The sequence below is a fragment of the Centruroides sculpturatus genome, unplaced genomic scaffold, assembly GCF_000671375.1.
Source record: "Centruroides sculpturatus isolate CEXI.00-Female unplaced genomic scaffold, Cexi_2.0 scaffold28, whole genome shotgun sequence".
Classification (NCBI taxonomy): domain Eukaryota; kingdom Metazoa; phylum Arthropoda; class Arachnida; order Scorpiones; family Buthidae; genus Centruroides; species Centruroides sculpturatus.
The window spans coordinates 1,402,260-1,424,497 of record NW_019384448.1 but is presented as its reverse complement, the minus strand read 5'-3'; the positions used below and the strand labels follow the sequence as shown (position 1 = coordinate 1,424,497).

The 22,238-nt window shown below is 32.3% G+C and overlaps 2 protein-coding genes across 3 annotated transcripts in view; both read right to left on the bottom strand.

Annotated features, from left to right (window-relative positions):
• Positions 1–7,490: 7,490 nt before the first annotated feature.
• LOC111620505 (BTB/POZ domain-containing protein 6-like) lies at positions 7,491–10,285 on the bottom strand. Of its 2 annotated transcripts, XM_023362428.1 has the most exons (3): positions 10,158–10,282; positions 9,861–10,020; positions 7,491–9,785 (listed from the first exon to the last, which is right to left on the bottom strand). In XM_023362428.1, the coding sequence occupies exons 1-3, from the start codon at positions 10,186–10,188 to the stop codon at positions 8,675–8,677; spliced, it is 1,302 nt and encodes a 433-aa protein (XP_023218196.1). In that variant the 5' UTR covers positions 10,189–10,282; the 3' UTR covers positions 7,491–8,674. The 2 variants fall into 2 exon arrangements, with proteins under 2 accessions (XP_023218196.1, XP_023218195.1); XM_023362427.1 differs by having other exon boundaries at positions 9,861–10,285.
• A 4,990-nt stretch (positions 10,286–15,275) lies between these two features.
• Positions 15,276–22,238, bottom strand: part of LOC111620504 (focal adhesion kinase 1-like) — a 98,055-nt gene continuing 91,092 nt past the window's right edge. Inside the window, exons 26-29 of the mRNA XM_023362426.1 lie at positions 18,104–18,183; positions 16,307–16,450; positions 16,150–16,230; positions 15,276–16,069 (exon numbers count right to left, since the gene is read on the bottom strand). Coding sequence (XP_023218194.1) covers positions 15,668–16,069; positions 16,150–16,230; positions 16,307–16,450; positions 18,104–18,183 — 707 coding nt within the window. The 3' untranslated portion in view covers positions 15,276–15,667. The remainder of the gene's footprint in view (positions 16,070–16,149; positions 16,231–16,306; positions 16,451–18,103; positions 18,184–22,238) is intronic.

The window sequence follows — 22,238 nt, the reverse complement described above, 5'->3', positions numbered from 1 at the left end:
ATATACCAAACAAAAGTACAAATACTTCAATATTATGATCCTTTGTTTTCATATTTTTAGAACATAAATTCGATTTTTTACGAATATTTTACGTAATATAAGTAGATTTAGCCCAATGACCTTAAAATTTCCTCATGCACGGCTACACATAACAGTGTCGGCATTGGTTGGGGCGATAAAGGTAAAAAACGAATCGTGTATCTGATCCAATTTGTCTTGGACATGTAATATCAAACGTGTATTTGTATCAGTGTTCCATGGACTTGTAATATCATTCGTGTATTTGTATCGTTGTGCCATAAACTTGCAATATCATTTGTGTATTTGTACCAATGTGTCCCCGGGTCCCACGCAATGAAAACTTGCTCCCGGGAACAGAAATGTCCTTACGAAATATAGCAACAAATAATGTAAAGTAATCGTAATCACGTATTAAGAAACGACTCGTGTATCTAATCCATAGACTAGTAATATCATTCGTGTATTTATATCATTGTGCCATAGACTTGTAATATCTTCGTGTACTTGTATTGTTGTGCCATAAACTTGTAATATCATTCGTGTATTTGTATCGTTGTGCCATGGACTTGTAATATCATTCGTGTATTTGTATCGTTGTGCCATGGACTTGTAATATCATCCGTGTATTTGTATCGTTGTGCCATAGACTTGCAATATCATTAGTGTATTTGTACCAATATGTCATGGACTTGTCCCAGAGTCCTGCGCAATGAAAACATGCTCCCGGGCACAGAAATGTCCTTACGAAATATAGCAACAACTAATGCAAAGTAATCGTAATCACGTATTAACTAACGACTCGTGTATCTAATCCAACCTCTTTTGGACATGTAAGATTAATTGTGTATTTCTATCGTTGTGCCATGAACTTGTAATNGAGAAGGTTTTTAAAATAAATCTACTCGCAAAATGTACGTCACAAACGTAACATTTATTTGTTCGCATCTTGTCGTCTCGTGGAATGCATCGCATCCACTCCTCAATCTTATCGCTAGGAGCACGGAAGAAATGTCTCTTCTCGTTCGATGACTTATATCCTGCCTTGCATCCTGGCACAAAGCACGTTGGCATTTTTATGGAGCTAAAAAAACAATTATTATAGGTCAAAATCACTGACTTCAGTATATACCTAGCATGAACAACGATCTCCTGCTAACAGTGGCGCCGACTAGCGGCAAATATTGTCTCTAGCTAAGTTTGAACTATTAGTCGAAAGACCAGTTAATCTACCGACTCTGCTTATACTAATGATATAACAACTAACTTTGCTAAAATACTAATGCGATAATAAAACAACAACGTACGGATAAATAAATAAATAAATCTCTCTAAACGAAGTATTATAAACTCATTTTACTTACCATTGATGTGTCAGTCATTCGTCGACTTTATTAACATGCTTTTTGAACCGAGTTGGCAAACTTCGGTATTATCCTTTTTTTCGTCGGTAATTGTTTCTTTGAACCGCGACGGTTCAAAGAAACGCTCTTCCTCCTTTTTTTCCCTCTTCGCGCCGCTTGCAAACTTCGGTATCTCTTCCGGGGCTACCGGAACGGTTTCTAGCTCCTATTCAGGCACGCGGCCTGCTCCTGGATAAAAATTCTTAAATGTTGACAAAAAAAAAGTTTCGAAAGTTCGCCCGGCTTCAAACTTTCCGTACGTAAACGAGTATAAATAGGAATCGCGAGTCGCAGTCCCGCAACTTACTGCAACAGCGGAACACGAAGACTTGAACGAACTATCTATGCAAACGAGGTGCCGCACGAAAGCGAACATCTCGTTCCTCGCGATACTTAAGCAAATTTACCCCTCGAAAGTACACCGCCTTCGTAAAAATATATATATATATATTTTTACAAAATTTTTTACGAATACTGCCGCACTCGTCACACTTCGCATCCACAGGTCGCAAACCCGTCTCGATCGCGAATTTTTTATATCGGAAAGTATCGTAACGTCAATACCTTCCTCCGAATGATCCAATTCTAAGCAACGGAAAAAATTCCTCGAGGTCAAATTCTCGAAATCAATTGCGAATTCGAATTCGCCACCGCATAGGCAAAAGAAATGCGCGCGCCCGCACATTAACAGCAGATATTACCAGCGCCACCTGGTTTAAACCACATGAAACAACCATCGCCCAACGATCCAGTCTGGTAGGGGCATCACATGACAACGCTCGGCTCCAAACATCCAAGGCGTCGGGAGCGAGGCTACCAGTCGCAGCAGCAACAGGAAGTGCCGCCATGACAGTATACGTATCTAAAATGTAACCAAAATTTATTTCTCACTCGAACTGTTGTCTAAAGTGTTATGGGAAGATCTTGCACGTCTCTCTCTCTCCGTGTCGCCAGATCTTTCCGTAACATAAAGAATGCAAACATAATTTTAAATAAAACTGTGCTAAATTTTTGTACAGTCGACCCCAATCAATTTATGTCAATTTATTTGGTTAAATTATTGTTTGTAAAATTTAAATTGCAATTTCACGAAAAGTGGTATTCTTATCCTTTTAATTTTGTGGTTTTCAGTAAATTTAAATAATTCTTTTTTGAAAAACGAATTAAAAGAACGATCTAAACATAATTATAAGCGAGCTTTTTCGAATTTTAAGTTTATTTTTATTGTGTACAATTACAAAATTGTACAGAATTTTTATTAAATTTTTCATACAAAAAGATGTCGGGTAGTTTAATATTTTTCTTTTTATTTATATCAAAATTTGCAGAATCGTTTAAGAAAGTGGTCAGAAAATGATTTATTTTTCAACCATTATTATTTTGTAATTAACAAACGTATTTACTCACCTTACATACCGTATATATGTCATGGACAAAGTGATTAATACGGGCATTATGAATAATGACCAACAAAATCGGGCATTGTAATAAATTTCAATAATTTATCAAATTGACCGGTCATTATGAATACTGCTACCACCTAGTCGGGCAAAGAGATAATAATACGTTGAGGAGTGATCATCCGACATCCGTTAGCCAATCAAACTTGCATCTTATTTGCGCGTGCGTATTGCATATGAATAATCGCTTCAACAACCGATTAAATGAATTAATAGCAGAAAAAGGTGAGAACAATCAAATTTTTACAAAATCAGCATAATTGTCAATGATACAAAAAGCGAAAGAGTCAAAAATGAAAGTTACTTCTAAGTTACCGGAAGAATATCAGCGTTTACGTAGATATGACGTTGTATCTATCGGAAATTTAGAAAAATTAATTACGCCTGTAAAAGAAGGTAATGCGATTAAATATTACGTTCACACGGAAGAAATATTTCAGATATTGCACGATGCCCATATTGCTATTGACATGGCGGTAGAAACCGTATGGAAAAAGAATTAAGTACGAAATATAAAAATATTACAAGGGAGATGATCATAATTTATTNGAAAGTATCGTAACGTCAATACCTTCCTCCGAATGATCCAATTCTAAGCAACGGAAAAAATTCCTCGAGGTCAAATTCTCGAAATCAATTGCGAATTCGAATTCGCCACCGCATAGGCAAAAGAAATGCGCGCGCCCGCACATTAACAGCAGATATTACCAGCGCCACCTGGTTTAAACCACATGAAACAACCATCGCCCGACGATCCAGTCTGGTAGGGGCATCACATGACAACGCTCGGCTCCAAACATCCAAGGCGTCGGGAGCGAGGCTACCAGTCGCAGCAGCAACAGGAAGTGCCGCCATGACAGTATACGTATCTAAAATGTAACCAAAATTTATTTCTCACTCGAACTGTTGTCTAAAGTGTTATGGGAAGATCTTGCACGTCTCTCTCTCTCCGTGTCGCCAGATCTTTCCGTAACATAAAGAATGCAAACATAATTTTAAATAAAACTGTGCTAAATTTTTGTACAGTCGACCCCAATCAATTTATGTCAATTTATTTGGTTAAATTATTGTTTGTAAAATTTAAATTGCAATTTCACGAAAAGTGGTATTCTTATCCTTTTAATTTTGTGGTTTTCAGTAAATTTAAATAATTCTTTTTTGAAAAACGAATTAAAAGAACGATCTAAACATAATTATAAGCGAGCTTTTTCGAATTTTAAGTTTATTTTTATTGTGTACAATTACAAAATTGTACAGAATTTTTATTAAATTTTTCATACAAAAAGATGTCGGGTAGTTTAATATTTTTCTTTTTATTTATATCAAAATTTGCAGAATCGTTTAAGAAAGTGGTCAGAAAATGATTTATTTTTCAACCATTATTATTTTGTAATTAACAAACGTATTTACTCACCTTACATACCGTATATATGTCATGGACAAAGTGATTAATACGGGCATTATGAATAATGACCAACAAAATCGGGCATTGTAATAAATTTCAATAATTTATCAAATTGACCGGTCATTATGAATACTGCTACCACCTAGTCGGGCAAAGAGATAATAATACGTTGAGGAGTGATCATCCGACATCCGTTAGCCAATCAAACTTGCATCTTATTTGCGCGTGCGTATTGCATATGAATAATCGCTTCAACAACCGATTAAATGAATTAATAGCAGAAAAAGGTGAGAACAATCAAATTTTTACAAAATCAGCATAATTGTCAATGATACAAAAAGCGAAAGAGTCAAAAATGAAAGTTACTTCTAAGTTACCGGAAGAATATCAGCGTTTACGTAGATATGACGTTGTATCTATCGGAAATTTAGAAAAATTAATTACGCCTGTAAAAGAAGGTAATGCGATTAAATATTACGTTCACACGGAAGAAATATTTCAGATATTGCACGATGCCCATATTGCTATTGACATGGCGGTAGAAACCGTATGGAAAAAGAATTAAGTACGAAATATAAAAATATTACAAGGGAGATGATCATAATTTATTTGAACTTGTGTGAAATCTGTCAGAAAAAAGAATGTTCCTAAGAAAGGCTTGGTAGTTAAACCAATTTTATGTAATAAAATGAACTCGAGATGTCAGGTCGATCTTATAGATATGCAGTCGCAAGCCGATGAGGAATATAAATTTATACTCGTGTATCAAGACCATCTAACTAAATTCCTTCAACTACGACAATTAAAAACTAAAAGGGCTGAAGAAGTAGCATATGTTCTTTTAGACATTTTTACAATTTTCGGTGCACCGAGTAAGCGAATTATTCAGAGCATTCTGAATGCTCTGAATGAACAGAGAATTCGCCAATATCATCATCAAAGAAATATGTAATGTGGTCCGAGTTAAAAATGGTGCATGGAAAGCCCAGGCACTCACAAAGTCAGGGTTCAGTAGAAAGATGTAATGAAGACTTAGAAAATATGCTTAGTTCTTGGTTGGAGACTAACAATACTAACAAATGGTCGGAAGGATTACGTTTTGTACAACTGATGAAAAATCGAGCGCATCATACTGGTATAAACTGCAGCCCCATATGAGGCCATGTTTGGAGCAAAGTTAAAAGTTGGACTAAAGAATTTTATACCCAACGAATCATTGATCAACGTTAATACGGAAGAGGATCTAGAGAGACTTTTTAAAGCTATCGACGAAGTAAGTCAAAGTTGCTCAAACTTTGAAAGTCCGGGTACCGTACAAGAAAACATTATGAAAGATTATTTGATAATGCCACCCTTACATAGCAATATAACTGATGAAGTTCAAAGATCTACATCGTCTTCACGTGAAAAAATCTAAACCAGGATGTTATTAGTATTACAGAATTGGTGAATGAAGAAGAAGCAATCCAAACAATTGATCCAAAAATAGAAGAAAAAATAAGAAGTGTGTCTAAAACAAGGGAGATGGCTTTGTTTAATCTTAAAAAGCAAGTAGAAAAAATGATTAATACATCAAATTCCAAGTACACAGCAGCTAATGTTGGTGATACAGTAAGGATTCGTGTACCTGATGTAGATCGAGCCCGCAGTGATGGAAAAAATATTTTAGGTGTCGTTGTTGCGGTTAAAGATAAAAACCTTTACAAACTGGGTATCAAACATGGCATATTAAATCTATTATATTCCAGAAACCAATTTACTGTTTGTAAAGAAAACTTCATTTCAGTTGGAGATTACCGGGTGCAGAAATTTCGCTTAGAGAATGTGCAAGAATGTCATCAATTTCTGGAGGCAAAGGCTATAGTCGATGCTGCTGCAAAATTGGTTGCAAATCTAGATGCAAATGCTGCAAATAAAAAAATTATGTAATTCCAAATGTCATGAAAATCTTAATTGCTCAAATAAATAACTAAAAAACATTTAATTTTTTATATAATTTATACCAAAAATTGTTAATAATACTTTTCATTAATATTAGTTTAATTAATATAGTTAATAGTACTTTTATATAATTTACAAAAAATAAATATTTATAAATGAAATAAGTGGAGTTTTTTTAATCAAATTTAAAATTCTGTACTAAACGCTGTACGATACGCACACGCAACTCAGCGTGCCGATTGGCTAGCGTATGTCAGATGATCACTCCTCAACTTATTATTATCACTTTGCCCGACTAGGTGATAGCAGTATTCATAATGACCGGTCAATTTGATAAATTAATCAATATTTATCACACTGCCCGCCCTATTTGGTCATTATTCATAATGTCCATATCATATACATCAAAACCGTAAGCGGTCAAGGTGGCAGCCTACCGCTCTGGCAGACCCGGGTTCGAATCCGAACGGGTCGAAAAATCCCCAGGAATTTTTCGGGAGGTGGTCCGTTCGGATATGTCGGGCCCCGTCTCACACCACCCTGCAGCCCCATTGTGGGCCTGGCCGAACCCATAATGAGCTTGCAAAAAAAAGGTTCTCTTAGTGCTCACAGGGCGTAAAGAGTTAAAAAAATCAAAACCGTAATATTTTGAATTTATTAATTTGAAGAATTTGTTTTCGAAGAACTGGTTTTATTTGATGTGTTTTGTTAACCGTTTTTGAGATATGATAATTAACGATAATATATTGTTCCGAAACATTCCCTTTTTCCTAACAACTCATAACTCTTAGTTGATAATTTATAACTCATACCTCGCAAGTCAATCACATTTATACATATTTAACCAATATTAAAAGAAAAAATCTGCTTGAATCTTGCTTTGAAGCAGTGAAAGCTACAACTTGGAATACATTGTTGATGAAATGTAAACTTGTTGTTTACATTTTATCAATAATCAGAATATACAAAGAACAAAAATTGGACAAGGTTTATAAGCAGTGGCGTAGCGTGGGTGTCAGCCGCCCGGGGCGGAGGAAAATTTCGCTGCCCCTTATTTAGGTATCTCAGTTTAAAAGACTAAAATTCAGTTTCGTCACAGAATAAGTAATGAAAAATTCCATGCTCATTTCAATCGGTCCGAATCATAGGTGCGACACAAATATGAAATGAAATGGTTCAATTTTTTACAAGATATTATTATTTATTATGAAATTTTTCCGCCCCCTAAAAGTGCCGCTCCTGCCGCCCCCACTACGCTACGCCACTGTTTATAAGTGTACGAGCCTCCAAAAAAATGTAACAAGTATATCCAAACATTAGAATGTTAGTCATAATGAGTTTTCTCAATGAATTTACTTTATAAACAGTTAATTGTTAAAATATACAGCTACTAAATATGAACTGAATATTCTAAATTTTTTTGGAAAGACTGTTAGTGTAAGTAGAAGGTGAGATGTATGTAGATATTCACTAGCGAATGTATACATACATCATATCTCTGTTTATAAATTTCAAACTATAAAAGATGCTTGTACGCAAAAACAGATGAACAAGATATTTGGATAATATATCGCAAGATTTCGGCATCGAAACTGAATGATTTTTGTTCTATTGATAATATTCTGAAGTAGACCTGATATGTTTATGTTTGTTTCAAATTCTTCTATAAAAATGTTTTCACATTTTTGAATAATATCACAAAAACTCTCATATTTTATAACCTCAATATTTATTTCGTCCCATAGTTTATGAAAACTGTAGTGTGCACTTTGGAAACGTTTCTAAACCGTTCTCCCAATTCTAGCGTCTAGCGATTTCCCTTCCTAGCGTCTGCTACAAAGCAGATTAACTTAGGGGACAGAACATTACCTCATATAAAACTACAGTACTTGTAGCTTATACTATGCCCACAATGCGCCTGAAAAACCCTTCTTACTGTCCACGGGGCGGAAAAAGTAAAAAGAAAAAAAATCAAAGATTATTTGTTATTGGAAGAAGTCAATTTAATCATATTGAACTTAGATTTTTTTCGAATTGATAAAAATTTAAATGTAGTTACAAATTATCATTTTTTTAATATTTAAGCTACCTTTTTAACAAATAACGTATAAATAAATCGAGAAAGCAATTTATTCACGAAATTATGATTTGCAACTAGCTTGATTACCACAATCCATCTCCTTTGTATGATTTTAAAGAATACACAGCTGAATATTTTCATCAGGTTTTTGGAACAACACTGCATTTTTAATGCATTGTTGTTCCGATATCTCAATGTGTATCATTGAATTCGAACTTTCGATTAGTCGAATAATTGAATGCATACCTGTTTTTTTAAAAATTAGTTTATTTAAGATTTGTTGTTTATTATAAGTTAATGTTTTTGTATAAAATAAAATTCAGCATTTCTTCTGGATAAATATCTCGGAATTTCCATAACATTAACATCAATCAATGATCCAAAACAATATTTTATGAATGTGCGAATGTGTAGAACATTCGGACTTTAAAGACTCTCGAAAACAGAAAGTAACACCGTCTTGAAATTCTCTTTCACTGGTGTGTTTGCCATTGCACCAAAATAAAGGACGATCGCTCCTTTCTATGTCCAGAATTATCTGACACGTTTCTCCCGAATTTAAGAAGAGAGGATCTCCAAAATCGAATCTAGCATTTCCATATTGATCAGTCGATAAACTAGTGGAATGGTAAGCGTAAATGCATCCGGTGGAACGATTAATAACAGTTAATAAGGAATTCACCGATAACTGATAAACTGGATCAAAAGGTTTACATTTTGTTACGCGATTGAAATTTTTATCGGAAAGATAGAAATCGATGCCTACAATATAAACAGACCGACCTGTGATCGTGAAGGTAGAAAGCATTCTGGCCTCCGATTTAATTGGGCAGATGCTCTCGTCGCAGGTGAGTATGCAAGAGGATTCCGGGCTACTCTGTAACAACGGTTGATTTCTCAGTTTGTTACATTTATTGAAATAATCGGGTAGTATTACCGATCTGGGTTCTACCAGATGTTCCAGCAAGCACAACGATTCTTCTTGTGTTAAGATTCCCGAGGGTACTACTCTGTTGACAAATTCTGCACTAGTCATAGACAAAAAACGAAAACCGGATATAACCGGTTCCAACGCGGCTCTTTGGTTCTCTAATGAATCGGGAATTTCTTTTCTGTTACATTCGGCCTTTGCCCATAATACCGATGCTTGAAATAGCGAGGATTCCTGAGCTATATTAAGCCATTTACGACCGATTATCCATTGTAACGTTTCTCTATTAATATTTTCAATTGATGCGGATTCGACGACGGATTGAGCGTTCAGAACGATGTATCTGCAAGCTCGAAACATCAAAGGATGACAATTTCCCAGTTTGGCTAATTCGTAGATTTGACAGGCGTTTTCGGGAAGTAGATGATCGGATAAATACTTACAGCACATTGTTTTCAACTTCGTAACCATGTATTTTTCGGCTAACCAATAAACTGCGATGGCTTGGTCTGTATCTTGTAAATCCAATTGATCTGTATACACAAAACTGAAAAAACAGCGATACTAATGATAACTATAAGATCGTAGAATCATTCTAATGATAAAGAATGGGTATAAATACCGGATAAATATCTGGAACGAATCCGGATCCGTATCTGGAATTTCCACTTCATTCCCTTGTTGGGGCAGAGCACCATAAAACATAGCAGCGAAAACAGAACTAGACATGGCTAAAATCAGTTTATGAGCAGGAAACGTTTTACAATAATTAGGAGGTCCGACTATTAGAGAAATATCGGAAAAGTCGTGAGAAAGCATTATGTAAGACACTCTTTCCTCAACACTTGATAATACATTCTGCCACATTTTAAAGATTTCAATTTAAAAATTAGCAAGATCACGTACTAAATAAACTTACGTTTTAATAATAGTAGACATCGTAGTCTCATTTTAATGATTCAACGGTCACTTGATCATTTGCCAACAGTTGCGCTCACTACTGTAAAAAGTTGACCTTCGCCGTTTTCGTATATATTCCTCCCCTTTACATCATTAGTTGGCCGAACTAACGGGATCTGTGCCAAATTATATAACGCAGTTGCTCTAATTTTAAAAGAAAGTAATATTTGAATTAATTTTAAAAATAAAATATTCATGATATATTTTATATAAATTATTTCCAGATATAAAAACTTTATTTTTTAATAAAAATTCATTTTAAGGGGAATGTTTTTAAACATTTTGCTGATATGATTACTCACCGATTTTCACCATTTAAGATGATGGACTTAAAATATTTAGTTTTATTTTAAAGATCCTCTTCTTCCCGCCAGTACTAACAGCGTCATTTTAATCACACTTGTCATAAGTTTCAGGCAAGACGATGAGGGAAGGAACCCGACATATCTAGGATAGGCTAACCCCGAAAAATTCCTGAGATTTTTCAACCGCCCGGATTGCTAGGTTGAACTCTTAAAATAAGACGGCAGAATGACCGAGACAGTTAAAATTTTAAACGCAATGGTTTTGCGCTGTTTCTAAACCTTAATAGAGTCTTTTCAGTTCTTCGCAATGATGTACATAAGATATATCTACATGAAACATATTTTAACTCAAAGTTTTCTATTATTGAAGTTTGCAATTATCAAACAAAAAAATGGCGATTGAATTTAATTGCCATTTTTATTTTATTTTGGCATTACTGCCCAATAACGTAGTGAGTAAACATAATTATAAGGCGTTTAATGACACTTTTCCGGTTTTCTATTGAAAGTCGGGAGGATGATCATTAGCGTAGAAATTTTGACACACGGAACTTCCAAGTCATAGGTAACAGTAACTTCAACTGACAATATTGTTGACGCGCGAAAACATAAGGATGAATAAAATGGGCGACACCTCTCCAGCAGTGCACGAAACAAGAACGGTATAGTGTCGTCCGATTTTTTACAAAAACCAATCGGTATCCATTGGTACACACAGATACAGCAAATAGACGACCAGATGAGCTGCACATAAGTGTACCAATAGAATCCTAAGGTTCAAAACACAGTCACAGTTCTGTGGAAGATTCTCCATGGCATTCATTGCTGTCCCAGCCGTAGAGAATCTTTTATAGAACTGTGGAAGATTCTCTACGGCTGCCACCTCATAAGCTTTCTTTTAAGCAGTTTTAATTGACAAATACTGTGACAGTACTGAGCGTCAGCCTTACACAATTTAGCTCTGTATGATTTCTTATTTTTCCAAAAGTGAAAGCTTGTTAATATTTTTATAATGAAAGGGGCGAGGAAGACCATGACTACTCGGAGGTATCGCCTGGGGTGAAGAAAAAAAAAAAGAGAGAGAATGGATGAGAGAGTGAGCGTGATAGGAAAGATGGTGAAGATGGGAGAGACCGTCATCGCGAACAACACAACACAGTTAAATATAATGATACATATACAGGATACAAAAGAAAGTGCACAAATAGTTATGGCGCGTTACATATGAACAAAAAGCTTTCTGGTTACAGAACAATTATAAATACCGGAGTTGAAAGTGGTGATAGTTACAAAAAGGTGCATGGGAGTGGAGGTACTGTACATAAGCAATGGGGTGGAACAACAGATAGCGCGTAACATTTACCAGCAGGGTGTATGGTTTCCTTAAGGTATTAATACTGGCTACTCATTTTTACAGAACGGCTCTGGTTACAATATAACGTTAAATCACGGCAGTAATATAGACACTAAACAGGTAGTGTACCGGTAGAATGGAATCGTTATTCCTTTACAAAAGGTGTAGTAACAGAGCAGATACACCAGTTGGTTGCAAGAAACAGTAACAGTTATATTAAACCGTCCAGGAGCGGATGGTAAAAATAGCTTGATCCAGGAACGGTAAAAACAAACTGCCCTGTCACAAAAAGACTACAATAACGGGACAGGGTTACCGCGTACAAACAAATACATAATTATAGCACAATGGTAGTAGTAGTTGAATGCCGGCGTACAAACATATGGCTAGATACAAAAACAGATAATTTACTGCTAATGAGCCACATTACAATTTACAAAGGGTGGAAGGTAACAGTCGAAAATAACGAGCACCCGTACCAATCACGTAAACAAAGTTCATTTGAAAGCCACATAAGGGCAGAGGCGATGAGAATGGTAAGAATTAGTGTCTGATGCTGGTTTCGTCGGTTTTGCCGAAGCCCCTGGTGTAGAGGTCACCTATCCTGTCAAGAGTCCTTTGCCTGATTTTGGTCGGTGAAATCTGGATTCAAAGCGCCGGTTTCCCGAATAAATTCGGTGAGTCCGTTGTAAGTGGCGCTGTTGTTGATGAGGAGATCGGGCGTGCAGGGCCAGTTGAGTCCTTCAATGAGGGCTTTATGGATAAGTTGAGTTCTCTGTGTGTCGTAGAGGTTGCATTCAAAGATGAAGTGCAGAGGATCCTCTATAGCGCCACTGTCACACTGGCAGGTGGTATCGTTGTGGTGGAATCTATTGAGGTACTGAGCCTCTTAACAGAAATCAAATTTGGATGTATAGAGCAGGTGAAAAAGAAAACAATGAATCTGCTGAAAGCATCGACATAACTTGAAATGCAGCACTGCTTCAAACAACGGCAAGTGAAAATGCAGTAACGTATAGATATCAATACAAGTAAGAAGTACAGCGATGTTATCTAAATCTAATGCATTCCCGAAAACAATTCAACATGAGAATTTTCATACTTGAGTGTTTTACATTATTTATATTAATGGAAAAATTTATAGCCTCTCTCTCTAAACCCTAACCAATTAAACAAACAGATGCTAAGAACAGTATCATCGCCTACTTCCCATTTTCACTAGAATGACTTTTGAATTTTTAACAAATGTGCTTTGAATAAATTTTTAATATTGGGATTTTTTGATTCGGATATTGTGACAGGTGCAAAAATACAGCATTCATTATAGCAGGAATTTGGATACCTGGGTAAGGCTATATGTTGAAGAGAACAAAACTTATATTTTCATAAAATACTGTAATTGCATTAATCTCATTATTTAATACTCTTAGAGTAATATTTTGAGCTCAATATCACTTAATTTTAATTCACTAAATATAATGTAATCTTAATTTAATAGCTTTTAACTTATTAAACATTGATTTTAGACTACTTTAAATTTTGTTGTTTAGTTTCATTTGAATTTAAATTAAAGCAAACTATAAGATTACTGACTACATGTACAAAATAAAAATCCAATTTGGAGAAGTATAATTTGTTTTATTTAATAGATTCATAAGTAGGAGGGAAACAAAAGACATTATATTATACACGATGTATACTTTACATTATTTTCAAATTTTTATTGAAATGAACATTAAAATTAGGAAATATCTCACAAAAAATAAAACTTGTTCGTAGTTCTGTATATCTCTTCATCTGCCGAACGTAATATTTTTTGTAATATAAGGCCAATAACACTCAAGACACATCATCAACAGAACTGCTGCCAGCTGATTTCCATACATTTAACAAAAAACACTAATAGTGTATAAAAAAATTAAAAACTATATATATATAATATGTACAAAAAATATTTAACTAATAATTAAGATTATTATTAACATCAAAGAAATATAATGTATTTATTTAATGTAAAAAGTATTATTTTCTGTAGGAATAACTGGCATACCATGAGCAAACATTTCAAAAATTTGTATGAGAAGCCTTTACAAACAGTACAAAAGTTACTAGTTATCAAAATATTATTTTACAGAATATTATAAAAACATTTCTTTGCAACTCTCTAACTATTTATCAACTAAAATATTTATATGTGTGTATATAATTATACATATATCTATGTATAACTAAACCAATCAGCTAAAAATTAAATATCAATAAATTATTACCAGTCCAAATATAGTACACAATGGCTTGGTAGTAAATATAATTAAAAATGTGCAAGAGATTCTTATTAATTAAATGAAGCAAACAATCAAGAAAAAAAGACATCACATAAATAACTTACAAAATTAAGGAATAAGTCAATCTGACATCATTCTTTTCAAACCTAGATTATAACAATCACTTATTACATTGTTTGATTCATAATCACACTGGATATGGACCCTATCGAATACTAATTAAGCAACCGTTTCCATTCACATAACTATATACTTTTGTTTTTATAAGGGTCAAACTAATCCGCAATGATAAACCACAAAAGACTGTAGAAATTTTATGTGAGATGTTTCGACACATTGTATCAAATTTATCCTAAAATGTAGTGGTTATATTTTTTGATAATTTTTGTTTATAACAAAGGTTTTGAAATTAATTTCAATTGTCTACACAATCGCCGATAATTTTTTTATTTTGATTTCCATTTTAAAATTAATCATGATTACAATTATTGAATTCTTAAAATTACAAACTTTCCTTTACTCTCTTCTTTTCACTATTTCATAATTTCTTTTTTTAACATATTGTAGGATACTTATACTAATTTTTGTTTTCCTTTTTGTTAAATTCTAAATTTATTATTAAAAATTTAGAATTCATTATAAGATAAGAGAAAACAAATATAAAATGTAATTTAATAAGAATAACCAATAAAAGTATATTTTAAAGAACCTTTCGCTTTAATAGCTAAATTGCTTCTTTACGTAGACCTATATATATGTATATGAATAAGCTTTGTACTGTTTTTTTTGTTTTTCATCAATACATTAAGTTTTAAATGTATGCTTATAAAAACAATTTTATATATATGTATGTATGCATATAATATAATACACACAGACATATATGTAACACACACAACAAAGGAACTATACTCATTTGAAATAAATTATAACAATTGACTTTTGCCAATATTTTGGAAAATTTATGTATATAGCTTAACTTGTAAAGAGCAAATTACATATTAAAATTAATTTAAAATTTTTAAAGAAAAAAATATTAATATTTCTTAAAGATTTGTGTGAAATTTTATAGGAAGAATGTCATTTGGAACATAAAATTTATCATTTAAATTCCATATAAAATTACATTAAAGTATTATATATATAATTTTTTTATTGTTTAGAAACAATAGTTTTTATTATTTTGTTGTTTATTGTTACCAATAGCATCTTTGGACAAAAAGTACACTGCATGTTCTTCTGTTTTATTCTATCTTATTTAACAGCACTTACCAGCACCAATTATAAATGGAGTGTTGTTTTTATTAGTAATTGACTGTTCGGCAACAAAATTTAGGAAAAATGTAAGAGTGAAAGAAAACTGACTAGTTTCTACCTACAATATACAGGATGTTGACCATGAAACGACGGAACCATTTAAAGATAAAGGGTGCTAATTGCTGTACATTGGAGATTTAAATTGGTCGCTCCGTCCCATTTTCTCTCGGCCCGATCTTTCTTGTCAAAATTAAAGAAAAAATATAATTCAGGTGACATCACAGTTCACACCCGTCATTTGAGGAATTGATTTCTTTGAATCCACTTCATGATTAACTGTAGTACTATTAATTTCTGTAGGAGAATGTTGAAGTTTCTCTTTCACTCCATCAGATATAATCACTTGCTCCTCTTCCTGGCAGGCAGAGGCAATTTCTGGCATTCCATCAGGAGTTCCATCTTCATCTTTTACAATGGGTCGAATTTGAACACGTACGGAATCTACAGCATCCAATAAATTCTTGGCATCCATAGCTAAAATATGAGCAGCAGAAAGCATACCCTTCCTATATTCTGCATCTAAAGTTGTTCTAGAATATCTCTGAGCTAATTTCATTGCCTGTACTAAATTAGCCATATCTTTGCTTAAGACTTTATGAGCCATTTCAATCTGTAAATAAAGTTAATTAAAATAGCTGATAAAATTTATAACTAAAAATATAAAAATATAGCTATTTGATTTTTGCTTACTTCTCGATGTGTATCTGGTGGAAAATTTGTGACAAGCTGATCAACACTACCCAATAGTCCCCGCAATTCTAATCCTACTTGCTATTTAAATATAATTTTCATTTATTAGTTATTTAATACTTTCAAACATTGTATTTGTAAAATAATATCAATTTACTTTGACTAGATCCAAATATTCAGTGTGACGACTCTGTTGCACTCCCTGAGACAAATGCATAATTGCTCTGACCACATTTGTAGTACATTCATATACAGGATCGTTTGACCTGTCTATGTCAGCTGTTGGAGCTGGATCCAAAATCTGAAATAATTTAAATAAAGCACAACGGCATTATCATTAAAAAAATGTATTAAAACTTTTTGTTTTTTTAGATGGTATTTTTCAATATACAAATACATTAATTAAATGAATAATTATAATTCTAATTTTCATGTTTATGTAATAATGATTTTAATGTTTCCTTCTTTTGTTAATATATATTTTCCAGCTACCAATCTGCAACAAAAACTAATTGAAATGCAAGTACAGTGGAACCTCGGTATAAGACCTTAATCTGTTCCCGATATTTAGACTTATACCGAATTGGACGTATACCAAACCAACCTTTCCCATAAGAAGTAATGTAAAAATGATTAATCCGTTCTCGTGTAAAAAAAATGGCTGGCTTTAAACACCTCGCTTTCCTGGCTAGTTCCTGCTTGATTTTTCGTGAGATCAGCGTGTATCTTTTTAGCTTTCTCGCAAATAATTGCTTCCGATACGCTGTCTCCAGCACTGTTTTTCAGTTATCCAAAGCAAAAGCAATTTCTCGACATGATCTAATGTCTTCGATCTCTGTTTAGAAATTGATTTAACCCCTTTCGCAACGTTAGCAGATTTAATAATGTCTTTATTTTTCGCGATTGTCCATATCGTCGTTCTCGGAATACGGTAAACAACAGTTAAAATCTCGAATACGCGTACCACCTTCGTATTTCTCAACAATCTCTTTCATCAGTTCCATTGTAATTCCAGTCATTTTTTTAAGTTTTCTGTCGCTTTTCATTTGCCTTTTTGCGATTCGTGATTAATAAAAATAATAAAATTTTACTTACGAATTAAAATCAGAAGAAATTTAACAAAGTTATAAACTGTTGCATCACGAACGTCTAGTCTGGTCTAATACACCGATAGTGCTACTTGTTCATTGATGGCACATATAATTGAATTATGTCGTATACCGAGCAAAATTTGTTTCGTCCAAACAGAACGTATTCCGAATTGGACGTATTCTAAAGCAGACGTATACCAAGGTACCACTGTATTTTCTTTACATAAATACTAATTTTATGAAAAGTTTGTAGATCAATTTATTCTTTTTAACAGAATCTACATATGTATTTATAATAATACATGTAGATAAAGTTTAAACAAGTTTTAATACAGGTCGTCATGAAAGTTTCTCAATATAGTTATTTTAATTATGAATTTAGTTGATTGTAGCATTCTCTGTCATTTCAATTTTTCCATCACATAAAACCATGAGGAATACATTCAAAAATTTTTATTAACATTATTAAAATAATTGCAATTTCTTCTTTGTAAGCAGTAATTGCTTACAAATAAGAAATTGCAATGACTTGCATTCCAAAATAACATTTTTAAAACAGTTCTTTTGCTATTAGAAAAATAATAATAAGACAGACCTATCTCAGATGGATTAGTAATAACAACTGTTATTTTTCCAGAAAGCATACATCATTTTATGAATGATAAAATTTCTAATTATTCAGCAACAATATGTTCAAAAACAAATTCATATCTGGTGGAAAATTTGCTACAAACTAATCATTGATTTATTAAAAAAATATGAGTAAAGTTTATTAAATTTACATAACATTTAAGATTAAGAAATGAAACCAGAAATTTTTTGAAATATTCTACAGCAAAGTATGTCTATAAAGATAATCTTACCTCTGTTCTCTTTGGTGATGATTCAGAATGCCCATTTGGTAATTCAGGATTATTAATAGGTAAAGAAATATCTTGTTTTACTATTAAAATAAGAAAATAAAATAAATATTTAAAGAAACAAAATTTTAAATACTTTGATTAAAATTAGAAATATAGTTATTTCACATACAATTTAACAATACATAAAAAAAATACATACATGCAAAATATATATAAAATGATAAAACTGATTTTATCTTTAATTTGTAATGAAATTTGAAAGCTAAAAATGAGTACAGTAGATCCCCCCTATAAAACGGGTTCATATAATGCGGATTCGTATATAGCGGTGAAAAAATTGTGACTGTATTCATATAAAGACGCTAAAAGAAACTCGTAAAATATGGTAAAACATCATCACCGACTCATGTCGCAACAGGATTGGTCGAATCTAGACCAATAGCGGATATTGCACAAACCGTTGAGTTTAAATGAGCAGCAGACCTACCAAAAACCATTTATTATTTAACGTCCGTAAAAATTATATTTATATTAATGATGTCTCCAAAGTTCAGCGAATTTTTCGAAAAATAAATAATTTATCAGGAAGCACGCAAGTGCCATTCGATGACAAGCTCCATGATGAAAACAAGCTTAGCAATGGTGTAGTCGAACGATATGCACACTCGGTAAGTAATCCTACAATTTTTTGTTTATAGCATAGTTTATATGGATTATTCCCAAAAAATTATACGTGTTTTGGAAATGTTGAGTCAAATTAGTCTAGAATCGATTAATTTTATGGAAGAAAACCTTTCAAACAGCCATAGTCCGTAAACTGCATATGTGCTGGGCTGTGATTGGCTCATGTATTTAAGGACTCATACAACATGAGTTTCATAAAAAGCGGAACGTATCTACTGTGTTATAGGGGGGTCGACTGTATTATATTCTAAATATCGTGATATCAATAATATTGAACTGTTTATCAATTTTTATTTATGATGATCTTTTAAGTGTGCATGTATTATAAAAATACAGTCCACCCCCTATAACACTGTTGATTATTTTGTTTTATATGAGTTCCCTGTTGTACAAGTCACTTAGATTTTACAAATACATGTGCCGGGCTATGAACGGCTCACATATTTGTAAAATCTAAGTGACTCGTACAACAGGGAATTCATATAAAACAAAATAATCAACAGTGTTATAGGGGGGTCAACTGTATTTGATCTATATAATAAAAATAATAAACAAGGAAACACTACAAACATTATTATTGATGGTGCTTTGCATAATAATGATATTCTTATTCTAACATCTTGTTTAACTACAGATTTTAACATAGTTATATTATAACAGCTTTAAATTTGATAAATCCTTGAATATTACCATGTTATCGTTCAAGATATAAATTAAGTCAATATATTGAATTGATGCAAAAGTAATTTCATTTTCAAAGTTTAATTCAAAGTTAGGACCTAGGCATTATTATATCTTATAAGTTTATATGATAGTTACTGCCAATGTACTGTACCATCTGGTAAAATTCAATATTGTAAAACCAACTCTTTATAAGAGAATGGTTTCTAATAAAGTGTACTTTTAATCAATTATATTTTGAGTTTTAAAGAGGAATGAATGCAAAAACTACATAACAAATATTTTTTGAATATGTGATAAGAAAATGAACATGCCAACTTTGGTTGAAGCTCCATTCTGATGATTTTGATTTAAGTGATGACCTTGCTCTGATTTGTAATTGGTAATGATGTTTAAAGAAAATAGTGACAACAAACCAAGACTAACATCCTGAAAAATGACAAAAAAAATTATGCCAATCATTCAGCATTTTGTATCATTTGCATAAACTTAAAATTATTTCAAAATTAAACACATTTTGTGCAGATGGGGCCACTAGGCTAAATGCACTTTGACCAGAATATCCACTGTACACAAACACAGCGACATGTTTGTGTACAGTGGATATTCTGGTCAAAGTGCTATCAGGGAAAGATTTATTTGATAAATTCAATGCTTGCAACATTTTATCATCATGCCAAAAAGTCACTTATTTTTAAAACAAAAAGATTAGTGGCAAAAAGTGGGTATTACACAATAGTATTGCCTTACCAAGAGTAAAGCACCATTATTGACAGCAAAGACTAGCTTGTAACAAAATAAGATTTTGCTATATTATAACAGCTTTAAATTTGATAAATCCCACTAACAACAGTTAGTGGGATTAAGAAAAAATTGTATATTATCAATGTTTTAAATCTGATGAAACAATTAATTCTAATTGTACTTACCACATAACAGATCATTTAATTTATTTAATTAAATGATCTGTTATGTGTTAATGCCAAATTCAGTAAACAGAAATAGTTTAATTTTTTTACAAGGATAATGCAAAACCACTTATGGCAATGAAAATCCTACAAAAACAAGCAACAATTCTGTAGAAATTGAAGACTTTGGTTGGGAAATACTTATTTATCAGGTTTTGCATCATTGAATTACTATTTATTTTGTTCTTTACAGAAGTATCTCAATAGTAAAACATTGCAAATATTTGATAAAGTCAAATCTCATAACAACGTGTTTGCATTTAAACCTGTAACCTTTTTTTTTTTAAAAAATGATGTGTGACTTACAGAAAGATTGACTATGATCATTAGTAATAATAAAAATTATACACAGTTGCATAAATGAGATGACCCCATGTGAAAATGAGAGAAATAAATATATCTGATTAAAAAAAATTGCCACAACAAAAATTTTTTTAAATTTTAATTAGGCTTTATTGTCATTATCATTTATTGTTTGTGTTGTTGTTCTTTTTGAAACCATGTATAACAATCTTTGTATTATTAACGCTACACGATTTTGTAACCCCTTTGCAAAGGCGAAAGCCATAGCAAATAAATGTTGATTGATTGATTGNTTTTGCATCATTGAATTACTATTTATTTTGTTCTTTACAGAAGTATCTCAATAGTAAAACATTGCAAATATTTGATAAAGTCAAATCTCATAACAACGTGTTTGCATTTAAACCTGTAACCTTTTTTTTTTAAAAATGATGTGTGACTTACAGAAAGATTGACTATGATCATTAGTAATAATAAAAATTATACACAGTTGCATAAATGAGATGACCCCATGTGAAAATGAGAGAAATAAATATATCTGATTAAAAAAAATTGCCACAACAAAAATTTTTTTAAATTTATGAAATTTAAGAAAATTCTTAAATAGACAATACAAAAAAAAATGTATCTTCTCACTTGTCCTTTCACATGCTCATGAAAAAAAGTTCCATGGTGAAGTCAATCTTTCATTTGAGGCTACTCATCTGCCTCAATATGTAAAAATGATTTAAGAATTTTCTTAAATTTTGTAAAGGTTAAAAATTTTTGCCCTGATTTAAATGTATTTATTTTTTAATATTGTGCCATTGCCAGAGGAATCTTTCAATGTTTTTACATATTGAGGTGGACAAGTAACCTCAAATAAAAGGTGAGGTGCCATGGAACTATAATTTTCCTGATGAGTGTGTGAAAGGACAAGTAAGAAGACACTTTTTTGTATTGTCAATTTCAGAATTTTCTTAAATTTTGTAAATTTTAAGAAATAAATATGATAGACAATATTAAGGAGTCAATATTATCTATATATATAAAAATGAATGTATGTGTGTGTGTCTGTTCTTCATGCATTACCACACTGTTTATCCAATTGCTGTGAAACTTTGGGAAGTTGTTTAATATACTCCCGCAAAGGTTTCTGGAATAGTACATTTATCCTATGATAGATGGCGCATGTGTAAACGATACACTGCGTGTTCAATCAATTTCAAATTGTGAAGACCATTTCCCTCCTCCAAAAAATATCTCTATATATGCATTTGTTATTTACGATATTTGTAATAATTTTTGTTTAATCACTTTATTTCAACTTTTTTTTTGCTAATTATGTATTCGCTCAAACTTTGTTAAAACCTTAACTGTATCCCGAACAACAACTGAAGTTGTAGGAGGAAATTCGCCTATTTTAACCAATCTAGGGATCCCCCTTTTCCAAATTTTAATATCAACTCAAAATAATTTAAAAAGACAAATTACAATAAAACGGTTTATTATCCAACTAT

Coding starts and splice junctions, on each gene's coding strand:
- LOC111620505 (XM_023362427.1), bottom strand. CDS start 10,105: ATGTGGCAGAATGTATTATCAAGTGTTGAGGAAAGAGTGTCTTACATA. Junction 9,786..9,860: donor TCGTTCCAGATATTTATCCG/GTATTTATACCC, acceptor CTGTTTTTTCAG/TTTTGTGTATACAGATCAAT.